This window comes from Balaenoptera ricei, chromosome 9 (assembly GCF_028023285.1).
Source record: "Balaenoptera ricei isolate mBalRic1 chromosome 9, mBalRic1.hap2, whole genome shotgun sequence".
In the NCBI taxonomy this organism is placed as follows: Eukaryota; Metazoa; Chordata; class Mammalia; order Artiodactyla; family Balaenopteridae; genus Balaenoptera; species Balaenoptera ricei.
The window spans coordinates 17882191-17906348 of record NC_082647.1 but is presented as its reverse complement, the minus strand read 5'-3'; the positions used below and the strand labels follow the sequence as shown (position 1 = coordinate 17906348).

The 24158-nt window shown below is 37.2% G+C and overlaps 1 protein-coding gene and 1 pseudogene across 2 annotated transcripts in view; one reads left to right on the top strand and one right to left on the bottom strand.

The window, feature by feature from the left end:
- Positions 1-24158, top strand: part of NUP205 (nucleoporin 205) — an 82488-nt gene that overhangs the window by 26771 nt on the left and 31559 nt on the right. For both annotated transcript variants that reach the window (XM_059933301.1, XM_059933302.1), the window contains exons 14-30: positions 1098-1148; positions 1670-1879; positions 4979-5078; positions 5519-5656; positions 6811-7000; positions 7987-8107; positions 9877-9958; positions 10275-10439; positions 10769-10893; positions 13849-13963; positions 17939-18088; positions 18660-18731; positions 19094-19251; positions 19769-19849; positions 20741-20932; positions 21760-22027; positions 22120-22218. In XM_059933301.1, coding sequence (XP_059789284.1) covers positions 1098-1148; positions 1670-1879; positions 4979-5078; positions 5519-5656; positions 6811-7000; positions 7987-8107; positions 9877-9958; positions 10275-10439; positions 10769-10893; positions 13849-13963; positions 17939-18088; positions 18660-18731; positions 19094-19251; positions 19769-19849; positions 20741-20932; positions 21760-22027; positions 22120-22218 — 2317 coding nt within the window. The remainder of the gene's footprint in view (positions 1-1097; positions 1149-1669; positions 1880-4978; positions 5079-5518; positions 5657-6810; positions 7001-7986; positions 8108-9876; positions 9959-10274; positions 10440-10768; positions 10894-13848; positions 13964-17938; positions 18089-18659; positions 18732-19093; positions 19252-19768; positions 19850-20740; positions 20933-21759; positions 22028-22119; positions 22219-24158) is intronic.
- LOC132371395 (ras-related C3 botulinum toxin substrate 1-like) lies at positions 17055-17631 on the bottom strand (annotated as a pseudogene).

Below are 24158 nucleotides of genomic sequence, written 5' to 3'. Positions count from 1 at the left end.
TTACATTATTACAGTTTGGAAGTGAGATTTGATAATATTGTACAAGCAAGTGCATCCAACTGAAATGTATAGTATACCACGAACTTCACAGATAGAAAGTTATGATTTTGGTCCTAAGCATAGCATCAGAAACTAACAGGCTTGGGTTTTTCTCTTGGATCAGCTGACAGCTTCACTGGGTTACTGGAGACTGGTTCTTCTCTTTGTTTTTCAGTGTTTGTAAGATTAATAAATTCCTCAACTCTGTCTTTGATACTAGGCTGATATAAGCCTTCAGAAGCCATCTGTACTCATTAAATGTGGGAGATGCCTATTTTTTATGCTGCTTCCTTCTGTGCCCTTCCTGTCTTACAGCAGACGAGTGAAGTGTCTCTATCAACTCTTATTTCTTTAGTTATAAGCCCTATTGGAATTTTTATGTCAAGATAGAGTTATTCTATATGTGGTAAAGTAAAAAAAGGAAAATAAGAATGTGTCCTATAGAGATTTTTCTAGTAAAATGGTTAGGAGGAATATATGTTTGTCTTAGAAATAATACCACATGAGGGAGCCTATGATTCTGACACATTGGTAAAGCTACTGTTTTGAAGCAGTATCCTAGTTGTTTTGTGACATACGTGTCCTGAAGATGTTAATGATACTTTATAAAAACAAAAATTAAGGGAGTTGGTGTGTGCTGGAGGCTTGGCCACTTTTAGTTTAGTGTTGATACTTCATTTTTTCATTCATGAGCGTGTCAGTACTTATCATTGTCCTAAGTGCTTCTTTATACCTAAGATGAAGTGTGTTTGGGTGAGATTTCATCTCATAAATCCTTTTAAGGTTCATTCCTGGAATATCTGAGAGGAAAGTTGCTGAAAACACATCTTGTGTGCACTTAGAAATTACCAGTTTTCTGAATCCCAGGTAATTGGAAGTTCTCCCTGAACCTGGACGCAATTGCTAATGAAAGTTCATCAGAGACTTCTCAGTTGTCATTTCTGATAGACACTGTAAGATGTAGGATGTGGTGGGTGTTGTATATGAATATTATTGCAAAGCTGCTTCTTTTCATTGATAAATGAGTGCTCCTAACATCTAATTCTTATTATTTTAAGATACTGCAAACCGTAAGAGTTCCAAGCCAGAGGCAAGCTATTGGTATTGAGGTAAAGCTTTCCTTTTAGTTTAAATGCTATATTCATACATTCACATGATAAAAAGACTAAGAAAAAATATTCTTACCCTATTAGGTTTCTGTAATTTTCAACTTTAATGTATTTTCATTTGAGGGTTTTTTGTGTTGAAATGGAGATGAAACTTTTTATGAAAGAAATCAAAATACTTTTGGTTTCGGAGTTGGAAAGGCATGTTAGATGGCAGCCATCCAAACTGAAAGTTTGGTTTGAACTCAATTTAATTAGGCTACTTGGGTCAACCCTAAAGTGAGAATTTACTTGTTTTCGTTTCTTTTCTTCTCTCTACGCCCCCTTCCTCTTTTTTAAAGAAACATTTAAGGTTTCCATTTTTAACTTTTGTGTCTTTACCTCTAAATAAAAAATGATAATATCTGTGTGGGTCTTTGGGTGTGATATTATACCGATATTAATGAGTTAATGTCTGAAAAATGCTTTGCACTTTATAGCTGATGGTTTTATGTTACCTAATTTCCTTTATTTTTCTTTGGAAGGTGGAACTAAATGAGATAGAATCCCGATGTGAAGAATACCCATTAACTCGTGCCTTTTGCCAGCTAATTAGTACCCTGGTGGAGAGCTCCTTTCCTTCTAATTTGGGCGCTGGACTGCGGCCTCCCGGCTTTGACCCTTATTTGCAGTTCCTTAGAGATTCTGTGTTTCTCCGATTCCGTACAAGAGCTTACCGGAGAGCAGCTGAAAAGGTTATGTTCAGAGAAAAACTTTTGTCTCCTTACTCATTTATTGCTGCTTTTTCTTTTATTAGAGGTACAAGATGCTATAAGCTCATTTTAGCTTTTGAAAGTTAGTAAAATTCATGGTCTTATACTGACATATCCGTGGTCTGATTGGTTTATATGCATTAAAAAATAAATTAAGGCATTAAAACCAAAGCAGTGACTTTTTAGTGATCAGTTATTTAATTGATATGAAGTCATAGTCATTTAGATCCTTAATTGAACAAATTTTGACCAAAATTGAACCAAAAGTGTTACACCTTTGGCAGTTGGAAACACACTATCCTTTATTGGAATGATTTTGGTTAGGGATTGAAATAAGTTTAAACTTGCACACTAATTTCTAATGATTAGTAGCACTTCTGGGTTGTGGAGTCTGGTTTAGTGGGAAGGCATACTGTGCTTCATTAGGTATGTTTGCCGTGGATAGCGGCTGAGGGAGCACTGACATTTATGTACATATTTGCTCTGGTTGCAATACACTCACAACTGAGCTAAATGTATATATCAGCTTATGTAATTCTAATATTACTGCGAGGCAGGTACTATTAATATTCCCATTTTACAGATGGAGGCTTAGCAAAGTTAAGGAACTTGCTTAAGGTCCAGGACCAGGATTTGAACCTAGGACTCTGATTCCAGATCCAAGCTCATAACCACTAAGCTATGTAAGAAACCATTCCAGGTTCTGATGTAATTCACTTTAGTCTATAATATTGTTTATTGGTTCACAGACTACCCTTGGATATATCTTGTAGGGACATTTCTGCTTTATTTTTATAGTTTGCTGTTTTTGAACCTGTTGGGTTTATTTGTTGTATTAATGATTATAAAATAATATAGTTCATGCTAATTTGGGAAATTAGGAAAATATAGAAAAATATATGAAGAAATTATATCACCCATAATCCTGTTGCCAAGGGAAGGTTAACTATTATTCTTTTTCTTATGCATATCTACTTAAACTGAGATAATGAGCTGCATTAGCTTGTATCCCTTTTTGGCCACTAAACATAGTATTATGAGGATTTTTTTCATGCTATTAAAGATTCTTTGAAAACAGTCTTTTTAATGACTGCGTAATCATTACTTGTATCTAGCATAGTTTATTTTTCATTGCCGTATCATTGGACATAGTTTGTTTCTAATATTTAGTCCCAAATAACTGAAGTTTATTTTTTGTCAGTTGCTTTAGAAGTTTTGCTTCTCATGTGGTAGAAATAAACACTGAGAGGGGTATACATTTTATTGAAGCCCTAGAATTACCTTATTTTTATTTTTATTTTTTTTAAAGGTTAGACTTTATTTTATTGCCTAGATTCTATTTTTTTAAAAAATTTATTTATTTATTATTTATTTTATTTTTGGCTGTGTTGGGTCTTCGTTTCTGTGTGAGGGCTTTCTCTAGTTGCGGCAAGCGGGGGCCACTCTTCATCACGGTGCGCGGGCCTCTCACCACTGCGGCCTCTCTTGTTGCGGAGCACAGGCTCCAGACGCGCAGGCTCAGTAGTTGTGGCTCACGGGCCCAGTTGCTCCGCGGCACGTGGGATCTTCCCAAACCAGGGCTCGAACCCGTGTCCCCTGCATTGGCAGGCAGATTCTCAACCACTGCGCCACCAGGGAAGCCCAGAATTACCTTATTAACGTATGTTTCCTTATTGGATGAAAACTATAACAGCAGCCATGCCTCATTAATAAAAGTCATTTCAGATGGATAATGGATGCTGATCATTGCAATCTCTTCAACAAAATGTTCTGATACTTTTTGGCATTTCTTTTAAATATCTTATTTGCCTTTTCTTAAAAAGATCATTATGACCTAAGTAGACCTTTAGTCAGCAACTTTCTTTCCGTGTTTATTATTTTTCACCCATGCATTTCTATGTTTCTAGCACTACTGCTCTTCCCAGCTACCATTTATTTCCCCACATATTACCCTAATAAATTTTCCCTCAATTTTGTGAATTTATTTCACTAGGAAGTCTTCTTAAGGTTTAACTTACATCTTTGTATTTTAGAACACTAGCTTCTCAAAAACAGTGCTTTGGATTGAGATAAATAACTATAAACAGAGTGTTAGAGGCAGTGTGTATATTTATTAATCCTAAAATCCATTATTATGTGGTGATAAGCATTTTTTATTTAAACAGATTATTTTGAAAAATTTGGAAAATAGAGAAAAGTAAATAATTTTTTAAAAATAATTAAAAAATGATTGTCCCAATTCTCAAAATCAGCCGTGATAAAATAATGTACAGTGGAAATAATGACTAAAGTAATATTTAAAAAACCACCATGTACAGTTACCAAACTCAGCCTTATTAAAATTCTATGCAGTAGATTTTTTAAACAGTTTAATTTTATTGTCTGTACAGTTATATATATTTTCCCTTTGGCATAAATATTTTTCCTTGTTGTTACATAGCTTTTAAAAACATTTTAAAGAGGTGATAATGAGGTCATTTGGGGGAAGCCTACCAGTGATTCTTAACTTTTTTTTTTTTATTTTTGATTCTTAACTTTGGCTAGAGCCATGAACACTGGTCTGGGAATTAGAAGTGCAGGGCTGGACGTCTAGCACGTTTGCTTGCAAACTTTATGGTCTTGGGGATATCATTCACTGCTCTGAGCTTCACTTGCTTCACCTGCAAAATAAGTGTTGATTAAATGAGGTGATTTCTCCGATCCTGTCTAGCTGAGATTCTTAGAGAAACTGAAATATTTGACACTTTGGAGAGGTGTTCAAATCCGGTGTTGTTTAATTATAAATTGACTATGGCTAGATACTGAGTGCTTTAGATTTATTAACAAAGCCCAAATATCTGCTGTAGAAATGTTTCTTTTAGACTAATGCTTTTACAAATGTTTTACCTTGAAAAATTAGCCAATCCATTGTCCTTTAGCAAAACAAAGCAAAATGAACTGGGATTTCTATATTGCTTAGCATAAATAAAGTAGAAAGGGGACTTCACTCATTTTCTAGAGAAAAGTGGGAGGAATGAAAAACTTAGCAAGGTTATCACCTTGAACTGTTCCTGTTATTGAAATATTTATGTTTTTCTATAGTGGGAAGTCGCTGAGGTTGTTTTGGCGGTGTTTTATAAATTGCTCAGAGATTATGAACCTCAACTTGAAGATTTTGTAGACCAGTTTGTGGAACTACAAGGTAATTTAATTCTGTCACTTTCAAACAAGATGTCAGCTATTTATAAACCTATTTATAATTTATAAATTATTATACATAAGCTATAAATTATAAATTAAGTTAAATTATAATTTTATGTTTTTTGGTGTATTGTTTAAGTCATTTTGATTGTTCTGAGCAAGATAAAATAAAGTAAAATTTCACTGAATGGAGGAGTAAGAACATTGCCTTACAGATTCTTTAGTGAGTTAACATGTAACATGTGAACTAACTGCTATGTGCAGATCAGCTCTTTTGGAAATTACCACTGTATATAGTTGGTGTCACTGTCTCTAAATTGAAACTTGCCTTCATCTGTTTAGATACCATTTAATTTACAAGTCTCACATATTTCAGAGAAATCAAGGGTGTGACAAAAATACTAATTCACCATCTTTTGCACTATGTTATGTTCTATTTAGGAGAAGAAATCATAGCCTATAAGCCACCAGGATTTAGCCTGATGTATCATCTTCTGAATGAGTCACCAATGTTGGAGCTTGCTCTTAGTTTACTGGAGGAAGGCGTTAAGCAGCTTGATACCTATGCTCCTTTCCCTGGTATGTGCCTGAATGTCTTCATATATTGAAAACAGTTTTGCTGGTTTTGTCTTTTGTAAACTGAAGGTTTGAAGTAGATGACCTCTGAACTTCCTTTTCACTGTAAGATTCTCTCTCTGTATCTACAGTGTTGTTTTAGTGAGTCATACAATGAAAGTATATTAAAAGTGAAAGCAGACTAAAGTACAGAGACTCTCATTATAACTGTCTTATTGCAGGATCTTTGGTAGGTAATCATAATTATCTCTTATCACTTTAACATCTTTAACATGTCTAACTTTAAATTTTTTAATTTAATTAATTTAATTAAATTTTAATCTTTGTTTTGTTTTGTTTTCTTCACAGTATTTGTAAAAGCCCTTACTATAGAGTGTGGTACATAGTGTTCAATAAATTTCGTTTACTATTACTACTAGTTATTATCATTTATTGAGTGCTTACTATGCATTTGGCAATTTTAAAAGCACGTTACATGTATTAATACATTTAACCTGTACAAAAGCCCTATGTGGTAGATGATATTATTTCCATGTATGAATAAGGAAATTGATGCATAAAGAGGTTTCACATCTTTCTCCAGGGTCAGGACTGTGATTTGAACTTAGGCAGTTTGGCTCTAGAGCACATGTATTTTAAATTTGAATGGTGGGATTATAGGTGACTCTTGTTTGTATTTTCTGCTTCTTTATTTTCCAGATTTTCCACAATGGTTATGTATTATTTTAAATCAGTTTCTTGACCTCAGCACCATTGGCACCTTTGGCAGAATAATTCTTTAGTGTAGAGGCTGTCCTGTTGTCCTCTACCCACTAGATGCCTGCAGCACATCCCTTGTTGTGACAACCTAAAGTGTCTCCAGATATTGCTATATGTCCTCTGGGGCCAAGCTCACTCCCATCCGAGAACCATTGCTCTAAATAATCAGGGAAAGGATACAGGAAAAATTACTGAGAAGCCATTGCATTAAAGTAATCTGAATCACAAAAGTTACCATGACTTGTCTGGGTGAGGAGTTTTGTGAAGTTACTGCTGAAGGTTTGAAAACTTGAGGTCTTTTTGAATCTGGAACTTGTCCTTTATCTTGTTTTCCTAAGAATTGATTATGAGTTTCTAAGATTCATGTAAAACTTTCTAACTTTGATTTTGCTCTGTAGGGAAGAAACACCTGGAGAAAGCAGTGCAACATTGCCTTGCACTTCTCAATCTTACTCTGCAAAAGGAAAACCTCTTTATGGATCTCCTAAGAGAGAGTCAGCTGGCTCTAATAGTCTGTCCTTTAGAACAGCTATTGCAGGGAATCAATCCCAGAACTAAGAAGGCTGATAATGTGGTGAACATTGCCAGGTAAGTTCCATTTGTAGGTAGAGAAATGATGAAATGAATGAGATGGCATTCTAGCTTTGATTTCCAAATCTGGTCAGATCCCTAATGCATCACTTAAAATTTTTGTCTCATTTTATTATTATCTTCTTTTGCTTCTCTGATTTTAATTACTCTGAACCTTATAATTTCTTTTTCTTCTTTTTAACTTACTCTTTTTTTTTTTTAAGTGCATTTTAAAAAAAAATTATTTATTTATTTGGTTTACTGGGTCTTAGTTGCAGCAGGCATGCTCCTTAGTTGCAGCTCGTGGGCTCCTTGGTTGTGGCATGCAAAGTCTTAGTTGCAGCATGCATGTGGGATCTAGTTCCTTGACCAGGGATCGAACCCAGGGCCCCTGCATTGGGAGCATGGAGTCTTAACCACTGCATCACCAGGGAAGTCCCTTTCTAACTTACTCTATGTCCTAAAAATTTCTAAGTACAAAATGACATAATCTTAATATTGTTTGTCTCCTCTTGGGAAATTGGATGTTTGGAGGATAGGGCTGGGGAGCAAACTTTAATTGTATAATCTGAACTTCTGGTGGTTTGCTGGCAGTGCTTGGTGTTCCATGACTTGTGGAAGCATCTCGCAATCTCTGCCTTCACCTTTACACGGCATTCTCCCTGTGTGTGTGTCTGTGTCCACATTTCCCTTTTTTTATAAGGATATCAGTCATTGGATTAGGGTTCTCCTTGATGACCTCATCTTAGCTTGGTTAATTATATCTTCAAAGACTCTATTTCCAGATAAGGTCATTCTGGGTTTGGCTATCAACATATGAATTTTGGGAAAACATGATTCAACCCGTAACAGGTTACATCTAGTTAGAAGGGGAAACCTTTGTCTAATTTACCCAAAAGTGCTGTATGGGTAGGGGAAGCCCTGATTCTAAATGTCCTGTATCGAGAATAGTAAGAAGCAAAAATTTCATCACATAGTTCCTCAAACGTTCTCTTGTTTTAAAGATACCTATATCATGGCAATACTAATCCAGAATTGGCTTTTGAAAGTGCCAAGATCCTCTGCTGTATCTCTTGCAATTCCAATATTCAGATAAAATTGGTTGGAGATTTCACACATGACCAGGTAACTGATTTTGTTGTTGTTATTTTTTGGTGTTTCCTGAGTACATCTTATTCTTGTATGTGGAAAAATTCTGAGAGTAAGTATATTTGTATATGATGGGTGAAAGCCTACCCATGTGCTGGGCTGTGATTTGTGTTTGACGATAATAGCATTCGCAGTGATACTACATATACTACAGTATGTGATTATACTCTATATTATGGTATGTGACTGTATGGCCTAATGAGACTGTTGCTACTCCAGGCACATTAAAGTGATTATTAGGTTTGTAAATGCAACTTCTGTTTGTTTTTTGCATCCTTTGTTTCACCCTTCCTCAGTTGCCTCTGTGGTGAGTGAGCCTCTGCAATTCTGATTTCACTGTTGTGAGTTGTCTACTTCTATGGCTTTTTGGTGACCCACATTTGTGTCACTTCATTTGATACACTGGAGAATGTTTTTAGATGTTTTCCTCTTTTAGTCCAATTTATAATAGTTCTCTTTCTATTCACTGAATAGCTATAACTGGGGAATCTGCTATTTTTCTTTCTCTTTATAGACATTTGTCCTTTTGTATTTTATGCTGGTAGTCACTGCTCTTGCTAGTTGAAGAATATTATTGTCTTTCCATGTTTTGAAACAGGGACTCTTCTGGCATTCTGGGTGGGACAGATCTTCATTTTATGTGTAACTGTCCCTAGAATTGCAGGACTCTTAGCATCCCTGGTCCCCTGCCACTGTCTGTCAGCAGTAATGTCTAGTTGTGATGACTCACAATGCCCCCACATATTTCTCAGTGCCTTCTGGAGTGGCAGTACTGCCCAGGTTGAGAACCATTATTTATAGTAAAATACAGATGTCTAATCTGGTTTTTGGATGAAGTTCATGAAACCACATAATTAATTAGGGGATGTTGAATGAAGATTTTCAGTTTGCTGGCATTCATTTGAGTATGAATTGTTATTACCAATTTTAGCGTCCTGCTAGAGTTCTTGTTTTTTATTTTTTTTATTTTTTTTAAGTGTATCTATTTATTTTTATTTTTTTTGGCTGCGTTGGGTCTTAGCTGTGTCGCGCGGGCTCTTCGTTTCGGCACGCTGGCTTCTCTCTAGTTGTGGCTTGCAGGTTTTCTCTCTCTAGTTGTGGTGCACGGGCTCCAGAGCGTGTGGGCTCTGTAGTCTGCGGCATGCAGGCTCTCTAGTTGAGGCGTGTGGGCTTAGTTTCCCTGCGGCATGTGGGATCTTAGTTCCCCGACCAGGGAACAAACCCCCCTGCGTTGGAAGATGGATTCTCTACCACTGGACCACCAGGGAAGTCCCCATAGCATCCTACTAGAGTTCTTAAAGGAGGTAAAGTAGTATCTAGTCTCTCAGCCCAGAAACATAAAACTGGTGTACGTGTACATTTCTAAAGAGAGAAGATGAGAATTTTATTTTATATTTTAGTTAAGATCTGATAGCATTGAGTATATAATGAAGAAGTTATGAAATAGCAATTTAATGTTATTTTTAAAAAAAACTAGTTTGATTCTTTGGGAAAGAAAATTAGTGAAGCAAGTTTTAAAACCAATAAACTTTAAAAGTTTTTGTTTCTTTATTTCTATAGCAAGCTAAATGGCACTCAGTTAAGGAACTCAGTTTTATATTAATTAAAAATGTAACTAAAACCTAAATACTTTCCTTGGAGCAGATTTGCCTTTTTTCTTTATAGAAAAATGTTTGTAAATATATATCATATTTATCATAGTTTCTCTAATATTTAGTCATTTTAAAATCTTTATATGACTTCAGAGTGTAAGTCAGAAGCTGATGGCTGGATTTGTGGAGTGTTTGGATAGTGAAGATACAGAAGAATTTGTACGTCTAGAAGAGGGTATGTCTTAGATTAACATGTATATTTTTTATTTTATGTAAATGCTTACTATAAAGAAAACTGTAGAATGTCTAGTGGTGATGTAAGAGAAATTTGAGAATTTGCTAGCATAAAAGTATATAAGGCTTTTGGGAAACCTCTTAAATCTGAACTTAATGTAATGGCTAATCAAGGAAACCTCTTAAATCTGAACTTAATGTAATGGCTAATCAAGTAAACTAAAACTAAAGAAAACATGGAGGTTTGGGATACAAGTTTTGTATTTTTCCATTTGATTTATGTTAACTTTTTATTGTTTTGTGATTTCCACATTAAGGATCAGAACTTGAAAAGAAATTAGCTGGAATCCATCATGAAACAAGAATCCACATCTTGAATCTTCTCATCACCTCTCTGGAACGCAATCCACCAAATCTTGCTCTCTACCTATTGGGCTTTGAATTGAAGAAACCTGTCAGTACCACAAACCTACAAGACCCAGGTATAGCCATTAAGACACATAGGCATTTATTTCTTTTCATATTTATGTTGCTAAATGGTCATTTATTAAATTCCAGGCTCATGGGATAATTCACTGAAAGAAATAATGTATGAAAGGTAATGTGATGGGCCAATCTTTAGGACTTAGATCAAGTGTGGACAAACTAAGCCTTGAAAAGTTAGTATTTAATAAATTTTCTGTATCAATATTTGAAAGGATGTTTATGGTAGGGTATATGTGTATGGAATTTAAGTTTTATAAAGGTATTTTAAGGTTTCTAATGCAGACATTTGAAAAGAGAAGCTGAATTTCCTTTTGGTTTTATGCAGGAGTGTTAGGTTGCCCTCGGACCTGCCTTCATGCCATCTTAAACATCTTGGAGAAGGGAACTGAAGGGAGAACAGGCCCGGTGGCAGTGAGAGAATCTCCTCAACTCGCTGAGCTGTGTTACCAGGTATACAGAGGGCTGCACTTTGTAGCACTTAGGAGAAGAAGCTTAATTAGATGGTTGATTCCATCGCAGATATGAAAGTATAACAGTATGACTGAATTGAAATGAGTTTCATTTAGAAGTTTGACCAGTCTTTCATTTATGGATAAAAATCCTGTAGATCTACATGATCCTATATGTTGATCATTTGAAAAATAAGGGAAGTTGGATGCATTTAGACCAGATAATGTGGGAACTTTTCAAGGATGCTGTGTTTCAAGTTGTTTCTTTTTGGTGACGAGAGTAGTAGATTTGAGTCAGAAGACCTCTGGTTCCTATCTCTGCCCCTTAACTAGCTACGTCACCTTGGGCGTGCCATGAAACTTCTCTGAGTTTTTAATCTGTGAAATGGGCTGTTGTGAGACTTACATGAGAATGCAAGAATGTAAGTGAAAGTACTTTTTAAGAACCATGTAAATTACGCAGCCCTACAGCTATATGTAAGGTGGTAGACAGTGAAATTAATGTAAGTTTAAACTGTAATGAGAACTGTTGTCTTACTTGTTTTATTCTTTTGTTTATTTCTTGTTTTATTCATTTTATAAGTGTTTTAAGAACTAGGCTTTATAAGATACGACTAATTTCTCAATTTAAGTGACACCCTGACTCTCATTTTCATGATAAGAAATGCGTCATTAACTTATAGTAACATGGAGATTTTTCTTTGTTATTTTCCTGTTTTTCTTTTTTTAATTCTTTACTGTTTTCCTCTATCCTCTAGCTATCCAAACAACCCTTCACTTCTAAGTACTACAGCTAGGTCTTCCTGTGAATCCCTTAATTTGGGAACAAACTTGATGTATATTTTAGCACAGTGTTACAGATTTTGACATATTTAGGTAGAAGCAATTGATAAGGTTAATCATCTGGGTTAAAGGAGTTAGGCAGGTGAAGTAAGTGAATGAAACCAGATTTAAGACAAATAGATGGGGAGGGGAGGGAGAGGACAATCTGGCAGACTGGAGAGCACATGCCCTGCTACTCAGCCCCTGCTCATTTTTATTCTGTTGGGATGCAGGCCCTGGTTTGCCAGAACCTCTGATTTTCGAAACACTGTACTGGCCAAACAAAACATGTCTAAACCAGCAGTCCGCCAGTTTATTACACGTGCTCTGACTTTGCTACTCAAAATGTGGACCAGCATCGTCAGCATCACCTCTTGGGAGCTTGTTAGCACAGAATCTCAGGCCCCTCTCTAGACCTGCTGAGTCAGAATCTGCATTTTAACAAGAAGCACTGCTCCATTTTTTATGAAAGAGGCTTCCTTTACCTCTAGGTTTATTTATTTGTTTGTTTGCTTGTTTATTTATTTATTTAGGCTGTGTTGGGTCTTTGTTGCTGCGCGCAGGCTTTCTCTACTTGCGGCGAGCGGGAGCTACTCTTTCTTGCGGTGCGCGGGCTTCTCATTGTGGTGGCTTCTCTTGTTGCGGAGCACGGGCTCTAGGTGCGCGGGCTTCAGTAGTTGTGGCTCGCGGGCTCTAGAGCACAGGCTCAGCAGTTGTGGCACACGGGCTTAGTTGCTCCGTGGCATGTGGGATCTTCCCGGACCAGGGGACAAACCTGTGTCCCCAGCTTTGGCAGGCAGATTCTTAACCATGGTGCCACCAGGGAAGTTCCAACCTCTAGGTTTATACTTCACTATGCTTCAGGAAAAAATTAAACCTCTAAGAAGAGCTTGTTAGTTTAAAAATAAATTTGATCATATGGAAGGGAAATAATTTGGGCCTTGTTGATACTTTCATCATCCAGCAGTATGAGGTCTTCTGTTTGAAGAGTTGACACTGAATCTTGTGCCTTTGCTCTCTTCACTTTAACGATGGAGATTTTTCCTACCTGGTCTTGGGAACTAGGAAGTGTATCACGCAAACCCTTGTAAAGTGGCTTGTCATGCTTTTGGAACTCACTATTGTGTCCTTCTCCCTCTAATAGTATTACTTCTCGCATATCTGAGCATATTTGAGCATCTGTTCTTGAATCTTCTTAACTTACCATCTAATATGAATAACTTAGTTTTGTTTTGAGAAGTTCAGTATAGAGTGTCAAAAACAATATCAAAGCTGTTTGAAAGACAAGCATACATCTGCAAGTACTTAAGCTTTACCTTGTGTTCCCTTCTTATCTTTACCTTGGGTATACATGTTATTTATTTAGGTATGTTCAGTAGACATACAGTTTTGTGGCCCCTCCCCCCCCCATAAACTTTCTATGCTGCTACAATATAAATTACACTTAGGTTGTTTCTAGTCTTTTTACTCTGCTTTACTCAACATCTTTAGTTACCTTTTGTTATTTTATATTTTTCTTAAGACTGTATTTCTAGACACAAATTGAATTTACAGTCCATTGTCATTACTAGTTGTATAGTCACAGCGGACACTGAATTGGTGAATACTGAACCATTGCTCTTTGGGAATACATAGGGTTAGATACCTGCAAGGGATTCTCTGATCCCAACATTTTTATCAACTGATTAATACATAACCTTGGTTTTTAGAAGTTACTTCTGAGTAATTTGCTACTAATAATAGTTAAAATACTAAAACTTGTTAATTAACTACATGTATATATATTGGAGTTGGCCAAAAATGTCATTCGGGTTTTTCATAACATCTTATGGAAAAACCCGAACAAACTTTTTGGCCAACTCAATATTAATATATTTAGGGTGATTTCAAGATTAGTCCTATAGTACTGTTGTCAGCATTCTCCAATTGTATTCCAGTATATTTTGAGTTAGTGTGCCAAGAACTGCATGTAACTCTGAGCTTTTATTTTATATGTACATGTGTTTATCCATTTTGCTTTAGTTGCTAATGGGTCTTAGTTTCCACTCAGTAGATTTAAGTTCGCCTTTTATCTTAAAATGTATAATATAAACAGCTGATTTGGGAGTTTTCTTATTTTACTGTAATTCTTTAGGTGATATATCAGTTATGTGCATGCTCTGATACATCTGGTCCTACTATGAGATACTTGAGAACCAGCCAGGACTTCTTATTTTCTCAGTTGCAACATTTACCATTTTCTAACAAAGGTAGGACATTATTTTCCCTTATTATTAAAACAAATCTGTAAAATATGTGTTGAGTGATTTTAATTTCATAACAGTTGGGGGTAGCAGTTTTAGAATTTGTGGAATTCTGTTCTCATTTTATTACTTTGCTTCTTTGTTCCTTTGGGTTGCTTTTGTAATTTGTGCTTGAGAAACCTGATGTTTTAACTGCCAGCATAAAATTATTTAAAAATAGCCTGTTAAGTATGGAATTTGATTCTTTTACTAGCAAATAAAATTTTAAAATTGTGTTGAAGGGATAAGAAAATATTTATATAAAAAGATTTTGGAAATTTAGATTTTTTGAGTGAAATTGTTTCATAAAAATCTGTTTTACTTTTGTTTCTTGTGTATATATTGAAACAAATTCAGGTCTTGAAATGAAAAATAGAAAACTAATTACGATGGAAACTATTTATAACTTTAGTTTATTGGCCTGATCAACACAGTTATCCCAGGCTATCTATGTTTTATAGGATTCTATTTTATATAATTTTCTTTTTGATCAAGTTATAAGTTTTCTGAGTTCATATTATATCCAGACAGTAGTGGTTTTATTGAGTTTTTTTAAAGTTTATTTTGCATCATCTTTATGTTTTAGGAAATCTAGGCTTACAAATTTCGTAATAAATTTCCATTACTAGTAATTATCAGCTTCTGTTTACTTTTTAGAGTGTGGTGTGAGAGACTGTTGGGAATTACCTAGTGGCAAAAATTTTCACTTCATTTTCGTAATAAGTGTATTTTATTTTTAGCCCTAAGATTTTGTTTATAAGAAAGTTTTTAAGAAACCCTTTTTAATACCTAATTAGAAAAAAACAGTTAATATCTTGCCTATTATGCTTTGTACTTTTAAAAAATTGATCTAGCTTTGCTTGTAATCATTATTACTAGCAGTAGTAGTAGTGTTTGGTGAATTCTATATTTATAAAACTGTCATAATTTAGGACTTCAAAGCCAGGCATATTGAGATAATATTGGATTCAAAAACTTCTATTGTATAAGACATTCCCAGTCCTAATTATATATTAGACCAAATGTCCTTCATAGTCTCAAGACATCATAAAATTATGCAATTTAGATTTATTTTAGTTTTTAAAAATGTATTTGTTTTCTGAAATAAGAATCAAATTTTATGATAGTGTTTTTTTTTAAACAAGTTAAATATTTGAGAATTACTTGGGTTTTCTTTTTTATTTTCGTGATTCAAGGATTTATTAACTCATACATGCAAAACATACTGCTAATCGCATTAGCAAAAGATCAATGTAAAAACACTCCACCATTCTGCAACTGTCAGCTTAAAAAATTTTGTTCTGGTGGTTGAAAGGTCCAAGCTCATATTCTTGCCAGTGGGTAAGTTGTGCAGAACTTTGTTAGCATGAGCACAGGGTTGACAGAACCTCAGAGATCCCAAGGAACATCGTTCGGGCAAGGACAGGAAGCGTGTGTGCACTCAGTGAGGCAAGCGGTGGGGGGGGTCAGTGTTATTAGTCCAGGTGCAGTGTCGGTGATCTGGCAAGGTTTACAGTTTAAGAATATCTGAAGTATTTTAAAAACTGTAAAGCTGCAACACATGATTTTTATACCTAGTTACTAGAAGACCAAGGAAAGCACTTATTGGCTTTGAATAAAGTAACATGAAAACAGGAATGCACTTTTACTAATCTACAAAAAAATTTTTCTAATGCATATTCAGAAAGATTTTATAATACAAGGAGGCGCATATTGCTCATTAAGAAGGGGTTCTAGGGGCTTCCCTGGTGGCGCAGTGGTTAAGAGTCCACCTGCCAATGCAGGGGACATGGGTTCAAGCCCTGGTCTGGGAAGATCCCACATGCCACAGAGCAACTAAGCCCGTGCACCACGACTACTGAGCCTGCACTCTAGAGCCCACAAGCCACAACTGCTGGGCCCGCGTGCCTAGAGCCCGTGCTCCGCAACGGGAGAAGCCACTGCAATGAGAAGCCTGTGCACCGCAACAAAGAGTAGCTCCCGCTCGCCGCAACTATAGAAAGCCCACAAGCAGCAATGAAGACCCAATGCAGCCAAAAATAAATAAATAAAATAAAAAAATTTGTTAAAAAAAAAGGGGGGGGGGTTTCTATAAGAAAAGCACTTACTAAGTTTGCAACTATGAGAATGACCAGGTCAAAGATGCATTAAATGCCCAATTTCAGGAGGGATAGGCAGGTTTAAGGAAAAGGAAAAGCTTAAGAAAACACTTACTGATAATACTGACCTTTCTTCATCATCTACTGCAATTGACAGAAATTAACCTTTTAAAACTTTTACCTGTGACACTTTTAAAAGTTTTATTATTACGTATACAATGTAGTGTAAATTAATCTCCATATTTTGTTAAAATACTGTCTTCATCCTCTGATCACAAGCGTTCCACACACACCACCCAGCGCACCCACGGCCAGAGCAGAATGCTTCATCGGAGGGAGCACGGGAGTAAGAGCTCTGTTCAAAATCTCACAAAGGCTAATACACTAATTTGTTCTAGAAATCTCACTGTGAAATCAAAAAGATTGATCCAAAGAGCCGAGCTGTTACATTCATTCATTATGATGTAAAGTACAATGTTAGGTAGTGAACATGGGCTGGTCAATCAGGATGCATTAAATGACAGCGTTTCGGGAAGGAGGCTGTACTGCTCTTCACGTCTGAAACTCATTAGCGAGCGTCTGCATCTCCTGCCTCAGAAGCTACAGTCTCTTCCAAGCAAAGGTCTTTAAACAGTTTAGTGGTTAGTGTTCTTAGCCCCGCAGTGCAACTTAGTTCACAAGGCGTTTTGGCAACTCTCAATCTGAGCAAGAATAGGGGCTTTGAAGAATAAAGCTTTAAGGAAGCTTGTTGTTTTAGGGCTAAACTTTAATAGAATGTGAAAGTTTGAACTCTTACACTTTAAACCAACAAAACCTGGAAATTACTGATTGGTTCAAAATGGTTTTATGGAAAAACTAATCTGTAACAAAAACTTGGCATTGAGTGCAAAGTCTTCACCGTTTGAGCAAAGCGTACAAAGGGTCCTGGGGGACGGGACAGGCAGGAGGGCCCCAGACATTCACAACAGCAGGCATTTTCTCTTTCTCTGCTTGACGGGAGGTGGGCAGAGAACTGCCCAGGTAGCTTCATCAAAAACTGTCTTGAGGCCTCGCTGCATGAGCGCCGAGCACTCCTGGCATTTGATGGCACCGATCTCCTTGGCCATGGCAAGCCCTGCGGGTAGGTGATGGGTGTCAGCTTCTTCTCCTTCAGTTTCTCAATTGTGTCTTTATCATCCCTCAGATCAAGTTTCATCCCCACCAGGATGATAGGAGTGTTGGGACAGTGGTGTCACACTTCAGGGTACCACTTTGCGCCAACATTTTCAAACGATGCAGGACTCACAAGAGAAAAGCAAATTAAGAATCCATCTGTTTGCGGATAGGATAGGGGGCGTAATAGGTCATAATCATCTTGTCCAGCTGTATCCCACAAGCCCAGATTCACCAGTTTTCCATCCGCCATAACATTGGCAGAATAGTTGTCAAAGACAGTGGGGTATACTCTCCAGGAAAGGCATTGGTCGTGTAACTGATGAGGAGGCAAGTTTTACCTACAGTGCCGTCTCCCACCACCACACACTTGATGGCCTGCATCTGTTATGGTAGACTCAGAATCCTCTACGTCTGTGTGAAATTATTCTGTTGACAGAAACTTGATTCTCTTTTGATCTTCAATTGCTTTTGCTCACCTTTCATACACATATACTAGTTTATTTTTTCTCCCTTGGCATCTGTTTTTTTTCTTTTTTAATTTTCTAGAGTGATAAATTATTATGGTGCCAATTTTCATAAATTATTGGCTATGTTACATGGGAAAATAGCTGGTGAGTTGCGGATTTTAGGTCTGTTCTGATCTTGTGTTATTATACTGGGAAACTAAACATTCATATTTCAATTCCAGAATATGAAATATCTATGCTGAACCAAATGTCATGGCTGATGAAGACTGCCTCGATAGAACTAAGGGTGACTTCTCTGAATCGCCAACGGTCACACACCCAGAGGCTCCTTCACCTCCTACTGGATGACATGCCAGTGAAACCATACTCAGGTGAACATGTGTTGGCATTTGTATTGTTATGCTGCTGACTGGTCTGTGTGAATGCAAGCTCAGATCTGAATCTTATGGTTAGTATGTGATTGTAGGCCAAACAAGTTCTTTCTGCCTTTAGAATTCTTTTCCTTAAAACACAAAATCACCCATAATTGCCATTTTATTGTTGTTTGGAGCATTCACATTTTGCTGTATTCATAGACACAGATACACAGTGGAGTTTGTCACACTGAGCCAGCATGACCCAAGATACTCTAATACGTATTTTGCATGCCAATTAAGCATAAGCTTTCCTAATCATCTCACTGGCATGATTGGGTCCTGCCTCTTTTGGGGTTCTGATTATGCTCTCTACAATTGTGAAGTGGATCTCATAGAGACGGAAAGAATTAGATGAATGTTGTTGATAAGTCCTCATCATCTTTGCATTTTAATTATCCATTTGCAAGGGGCTCTTTGACCTAGAAACAGTGACATAGAAATAAAATACCTTGTGTTTGTTATTTCCAAATAAATTTTATGAGTGTGTTGTTCTTTTTCTGATCTGTTATTACTGATGCTCCAACAGATGGGGAAGGAGGAATAGAAGATGAAAATAGGTCTGTCTCTGGGTTCCTGCACTTTGACACTGCTACAAAAGGTAAAAGCCCTTTGAATTTGTAATAAATTTGTAGATACGTTTATATTAAATTGCATAAAATTTCAAGAGGTAATTAATGCCTGTATCTGCAAATTCTGAACTGATGTAGAAAAGCTATATAAAGGATTGCTTGTCATCAAAAAAAAATTTTTTTATAACTAAGATGATAGGATGGGAAAACAATATTTTTGCAAATGAATGTATTAGAAATAAAATCCAATTTAGATTTCAACACAGTCTTCAATTTCCAGACTGATGTCCTTTCTGAACATAGCGCTGTCTTTGAGGGTGAGTTGAGTACAGTGGTTAGCTCTTCTGTTCAGTGTCCCAAGTAAAATAGAACTACATTTTATTATTTCTAGTACGTCGAAAAATTCTCAGTATTCTCGACTCCATTGACTTCAGTCAGGAGATCCCCGAGCCTTTGCAATTGGATTTCTTTGATCGGGCCCAGATTGAACAAGTTATTGCTAACTGTGAACACAAGAATTTACGGGGACAGACAGTGTGCAATGTCAAGGTGAGCGTTTCTTTAGAGCATGTGCAGTATCAAGTGGTTCAGACTTTGAGTCGTTAAGGAAAAAATAACTTTTTATTTTCTGATAGAGATATTGGTTTATTGGACTGGTTTTCACTTTTCAAACAGTCAGGAAAGAAAACTGAATAGGCCACACTAATTTTGCCTCTATAAAAGGTTCCCTATCACCTTCCTCTTAGTAGTCATGCTACCCAGCTATAACTATGGAGTGGTTTTACCTATTTAACTCTCTACCAGGTAAATGGTAATCACCTCACTAGTAGGAAGAAGCTATCCCGTGCAGTTCCACTAACTTTCCTGCCACAGACACTCTTTGGTACCACTCTCCGGCATGTGAGGGATATACTGTTTTTGACAGAAACTGGACAGTGCCACTATTAGATTATATATAAAGGTATCTGAAACTTTTCCCTCTAGGGCAGTTTAGAGTAATTGCTAGGTTATTGTTCTACCAGTGTCTGAAATGGTCTTATTTTTCTCTCATTTCTCAATTATATAGCTTCTTCATAGAGTTCTTGTAGCCGAAGTAAATGCCCTTCAGGGTATGGCAGCCATAGGACAGAGACCTCTACTAATGGAGGTAAGCCCTGTTGAGTATATGTTAGTTTTAACCTTTTAACTATTTAACTACTTAAATTGCCAGTTAGAAGACAAAACAGTGAATTGACTTCTAGTTCATTATTAGTAAACTACTTAAAAGTTAAATTTTAATGGTATCTTTCACTTTTGACTTTGTGACTGTTAAAAGCTGAACTGAAGTTAATGTCTGGATGCCAGAACAAATGACATCTTTTCTGCTAAGCTAGTTGAGGATTTTGTAACCTTTTCATATTGTGTAATAGAGTTCACATGCTCCCTATCAGCGAGGAAGGAGTCATTTGTCACCACAAATGGGGAGATACGGGTAAGAGAGCAGGTGGGAAGAACCACATTCATGGAAACACAGTTGGTGAGGCCAAAGCAAGAGGCAAAGAAATAAAAGACACATCAAGGAAACATGCCATTGAACTTGGGTTTTAGGGAACTCTAGTGTTCCGGAGTAAATATAACTAGACAGTTGCAAGAAAAGAGAAGATAGGGTTAAAAACTCATTTCCACCCACGTCACCTCTGCCCCCTGCCTTACACACACACACACGCGTGCGTGCACACACACACACACACAGCCTTATTTATTATTTTTCGTAGCTTTGGCCACCAGTATAATGCGAAAAGTTATCTGCTGACTTGTAAGCATGTGGAAGGCTTCCGGAGTATACTATAAATGTTTTCGGATTAACTGACAGTGTTAAAAATTTGGCCACCAGTATAATGTGAAAAGTTATCTGCTGACTTGTAAGCATGTGGAAGGTTTCCAGAGTATACTATAAATGTTTTCGGATTAACTGACAGTGTTAAAAATAGGAACCTGTTGGTTGAAAGACGTTATTTGCCTGTGTGTTAACCTTGCAATTCAATTTCTGTGGCTTTAGGAAATCAGCACTATACTTCAGTACGTGGTAGGAAGAAACAAATTGTTGCAGTGTCTTCATGCAAAACGGCATGCTCTGGAGTCTTGGAGGCAGCTGGTAGAAATTATACTGACAGCTTGCCCTCAGGACCTCATTCAGGCAGAGGATCGACAACTGATTATTCGTGATATTTTACAAGATGTGCATGATAAGGTGACATGCTTCATAAGTTACTTTATACTGCCAAACGAATATTTATATCATTTAAACATATAGTTGGCCACTCCTTTTTTCCCATTTTCCATTTGGAGTAAATAGAGTTGTGCAATGCCAGTGTTAAGACTTTCCTTGAGAAAGGTATTAACTCTGTACAGTAACGGTTCTCAACCAGAGTGTGTATCAGAATTTTCTAGGAAGCTTTTTAAAAATCTACATGACACATCTTACCCTAGACCTACTGAATGGGAGACTCTAGTGGTGAGGCCATTATGTTAATTTCCATGAAAAACCTCTAGGGAATTCTGATAGGACTCCCTTCTGGTTAAGAACACATTACCCAGCATTCTATTTAAATTTCTTTTTGTGTATTAGCTTCTACTGTGTTTGAACAATACAATTCCATTCTTATATTCTTTTTTTTTTAATTTATTTATTTTATTTATGGCTGTGTTGGGTCTTCGTTTCTGTGCGAGGGCTTTCTCTAGTTGCGGCAGGTGGGGGCCACTCTTCATTGCAGTGCGCGGGCCTCTCACTATCGCGGCCTCTCGTTGCGGAGCACAGGCTCCAGACGCACAGGCTCCAGACGCGCAGGCTCAGTAATTGTGGCTCACGGGCCCAGCTGCTCCGCGGCATGTGGGATCTTCCCAGACCAGGGCTTGAACCCGTGTCCCCTGCATTGGCAGGCAGATTCTTAACCACTGCGCCACCAGGGAAGCCCATTCTTATATTCTTATGGTAATTGAAAAGCTAAATGTATAAGACATGTTAATGACTGTAGCTGAAAGCAGGGTGCTCACTCTGATTTGTCTTTCTGCTTTAAGATACTGGATGATGAAGCAGCACAGGAGTTAATGCCGGTGGTAGCAGGTGCTGTGTTCACCCTGACCGCTCACCTAAGCCAAGCCGTTCGCACAGAACAGAAGCAACCAGTAGTCTTGGGACCCGGAGAGGCTCATTATGCTTTTGTGCTTGATAACTCTTGCACCTCACCTCCGCCCGCAGAGAATGCAGTGGTGGGGTTTGCTTCTATTGGAGATTCTTCGCTTCATATCATATTGAAGAAACTGTTAGACTTCATTTTGAAGACAGGTTTTTTCATCTAAATTTCCTATAACTTACAACTTCTGTATTTGTTTTAACTTAATTTGAAAAAAGGTTTTTACGCTGCTATATTTTCCTAGGTGGCGGATTCCAGCGAGTGAGGACGCATCTGTATGGCTCTCTGCTTTATTACTTACAGATTGCCCAGAGACCGGATGAACCAGACACCTTAGAAGCAGGTAGAATTAGATTTCTGTCTTTTCTGTTTTTAGAGATTGGTTACTTTAAATTAAAAAAAAAAAAATCACCTTTTCATCTTTTGGCTCAGCAAAGCTATAATAAATGAGTCTTTACGGAATCAAAGTGCTTCCTCTAAAGTCAAGGAAGAATGTTGAGTTTTTCTAAAATTGTGACAATGGTACAAAAGTAATGTAAACACAGACCCTCAAATACTACTTTAGCTTATATATTTTTGTAGCTCCCACTCACCTCTGGTCCCATTGAGCAATACATACAGTACATATCTTTTAAAATAGCTCTGTTATTCCGTAGTGTAGAAGTACCATTTGTTTAACCATTTGCCTTATTCATAAGTGTTTAAATTGTTTCTAATTTTTTACTATCACAAAAAAGCTGCATCAAATATTCTTTTATATGCCTATATATTTCTCAAGAAGGATACTTCATGGTGGAATTTCCATGTGAAAGAGGGTGCACATTTTTATTTTAATAGATTCTACCAAATGGCCTTCTACCAGTTTAAATTCTCATCAGTAGCATACATATGTCTTTTTGTACTAATGTGAATTTTTTCTTGGATAAATTCCAAGGAGTTGAATTTCTTGGTCAAAAGATCTGTGTATTTACAAATTTATTTATTTATTTATTTTTGCTGTGTTGGGTCTTCGTTTCTGTGTGAGGGCTTTCTCCAGTTGCGGTGAGCGGGGGCCACCACCCTTCATCGCAGTGCGTGGGCCCCTCACTGTCGCGGCCTCTCCTGTTGCGGAGCACAGGCTCCAGACGCGCAGGCTCAGTAGTTGTGGCTCACGGGCTTAGTCGCTCCGCAGCATGTGGAATCCTCCCAGACCAGGGCTCGAACCCGTGTCCTCTGCATCGGCAGGCAGATTCTTAACCACTGCACCACCAGGGAAGCCCAAGATCTGTGTATTTAAAGCAATGATAAATCAACTTTGTAAACTATAGTTAGCTTTTTTTCTTTTTTTTTTCTTTTTTTGGCTGCGCCACTCAGCTTGTGGGATCTTAGTTACCCAACCAGGGATTGAACCCAGGCCCTTGGCAGTGAGAGCGCGGAGTCCTAACCACTGGACCGCCAAAGAATTCCCGTATAGTTAGCATTTTTAAATAAGAGTTAATAATATGGATTCTTTCATCGCCAAATGTGAAAAATGTTTTTAACTATTCAGGAGACCAGCGTATAATACTCTTTGCCAGAGTTACTCTGCTATTTAAGAACTTGTCATAAGTACCTTCTCATAATGGGCTCCTTGTGCTTTCTGAGAACCTTAATGAGTATTTGTTATTTTGTACACAGATTCTTTTTTTTTTTATAAATTTATTTATCTGTTTTTGGCTGCGTTGGGTCTTTGTTGCTGCGCGCGGGCTTTCTCTAGTTGCGGCGAGCGGGGGCTACTCTTTGTTGCGGTGCGCGGGCTTCTCATTGCGGTGGCTTCTCTTGTTGCGGAGCACGGGCTCTAGGCACATGGGCTTCAGTAGTTGTGGTATGTGGGCTCTAGAGCACAGGCTCAGTAGTTGTGGTGCACAGGTTTAGTTGTTCCGCGGCATGTGGTATCTTCCTGGACCAGGGTTCGAACCCGTGTCCCCTGCATTAGCAGGCGGATTCTTAACCACTGCGCCACCAGGGAAGTCCTGTACACAGATTCTTAAAAACCACTCTGTGTGTAAGACTTAGATTATCTCATATTATTCATTACTGGCTATATATTTTTGTATAATATCTCCCTTAGAATGTAATAAGAGCCAAATGATGTATTTATAGGAATTTCCTACCAGCATAAATAATGCACAAAAATATTTTTAAGGTCGTTAAAAAGAATAGTTCAGAGAAACTTTTTAAACAAATAGGAGTTTTTTTTTATGAGAGATAATCCGCCAACACACCTCCCGCATTTTCCTCTTGACTAAAAAAATTTTTTAACAT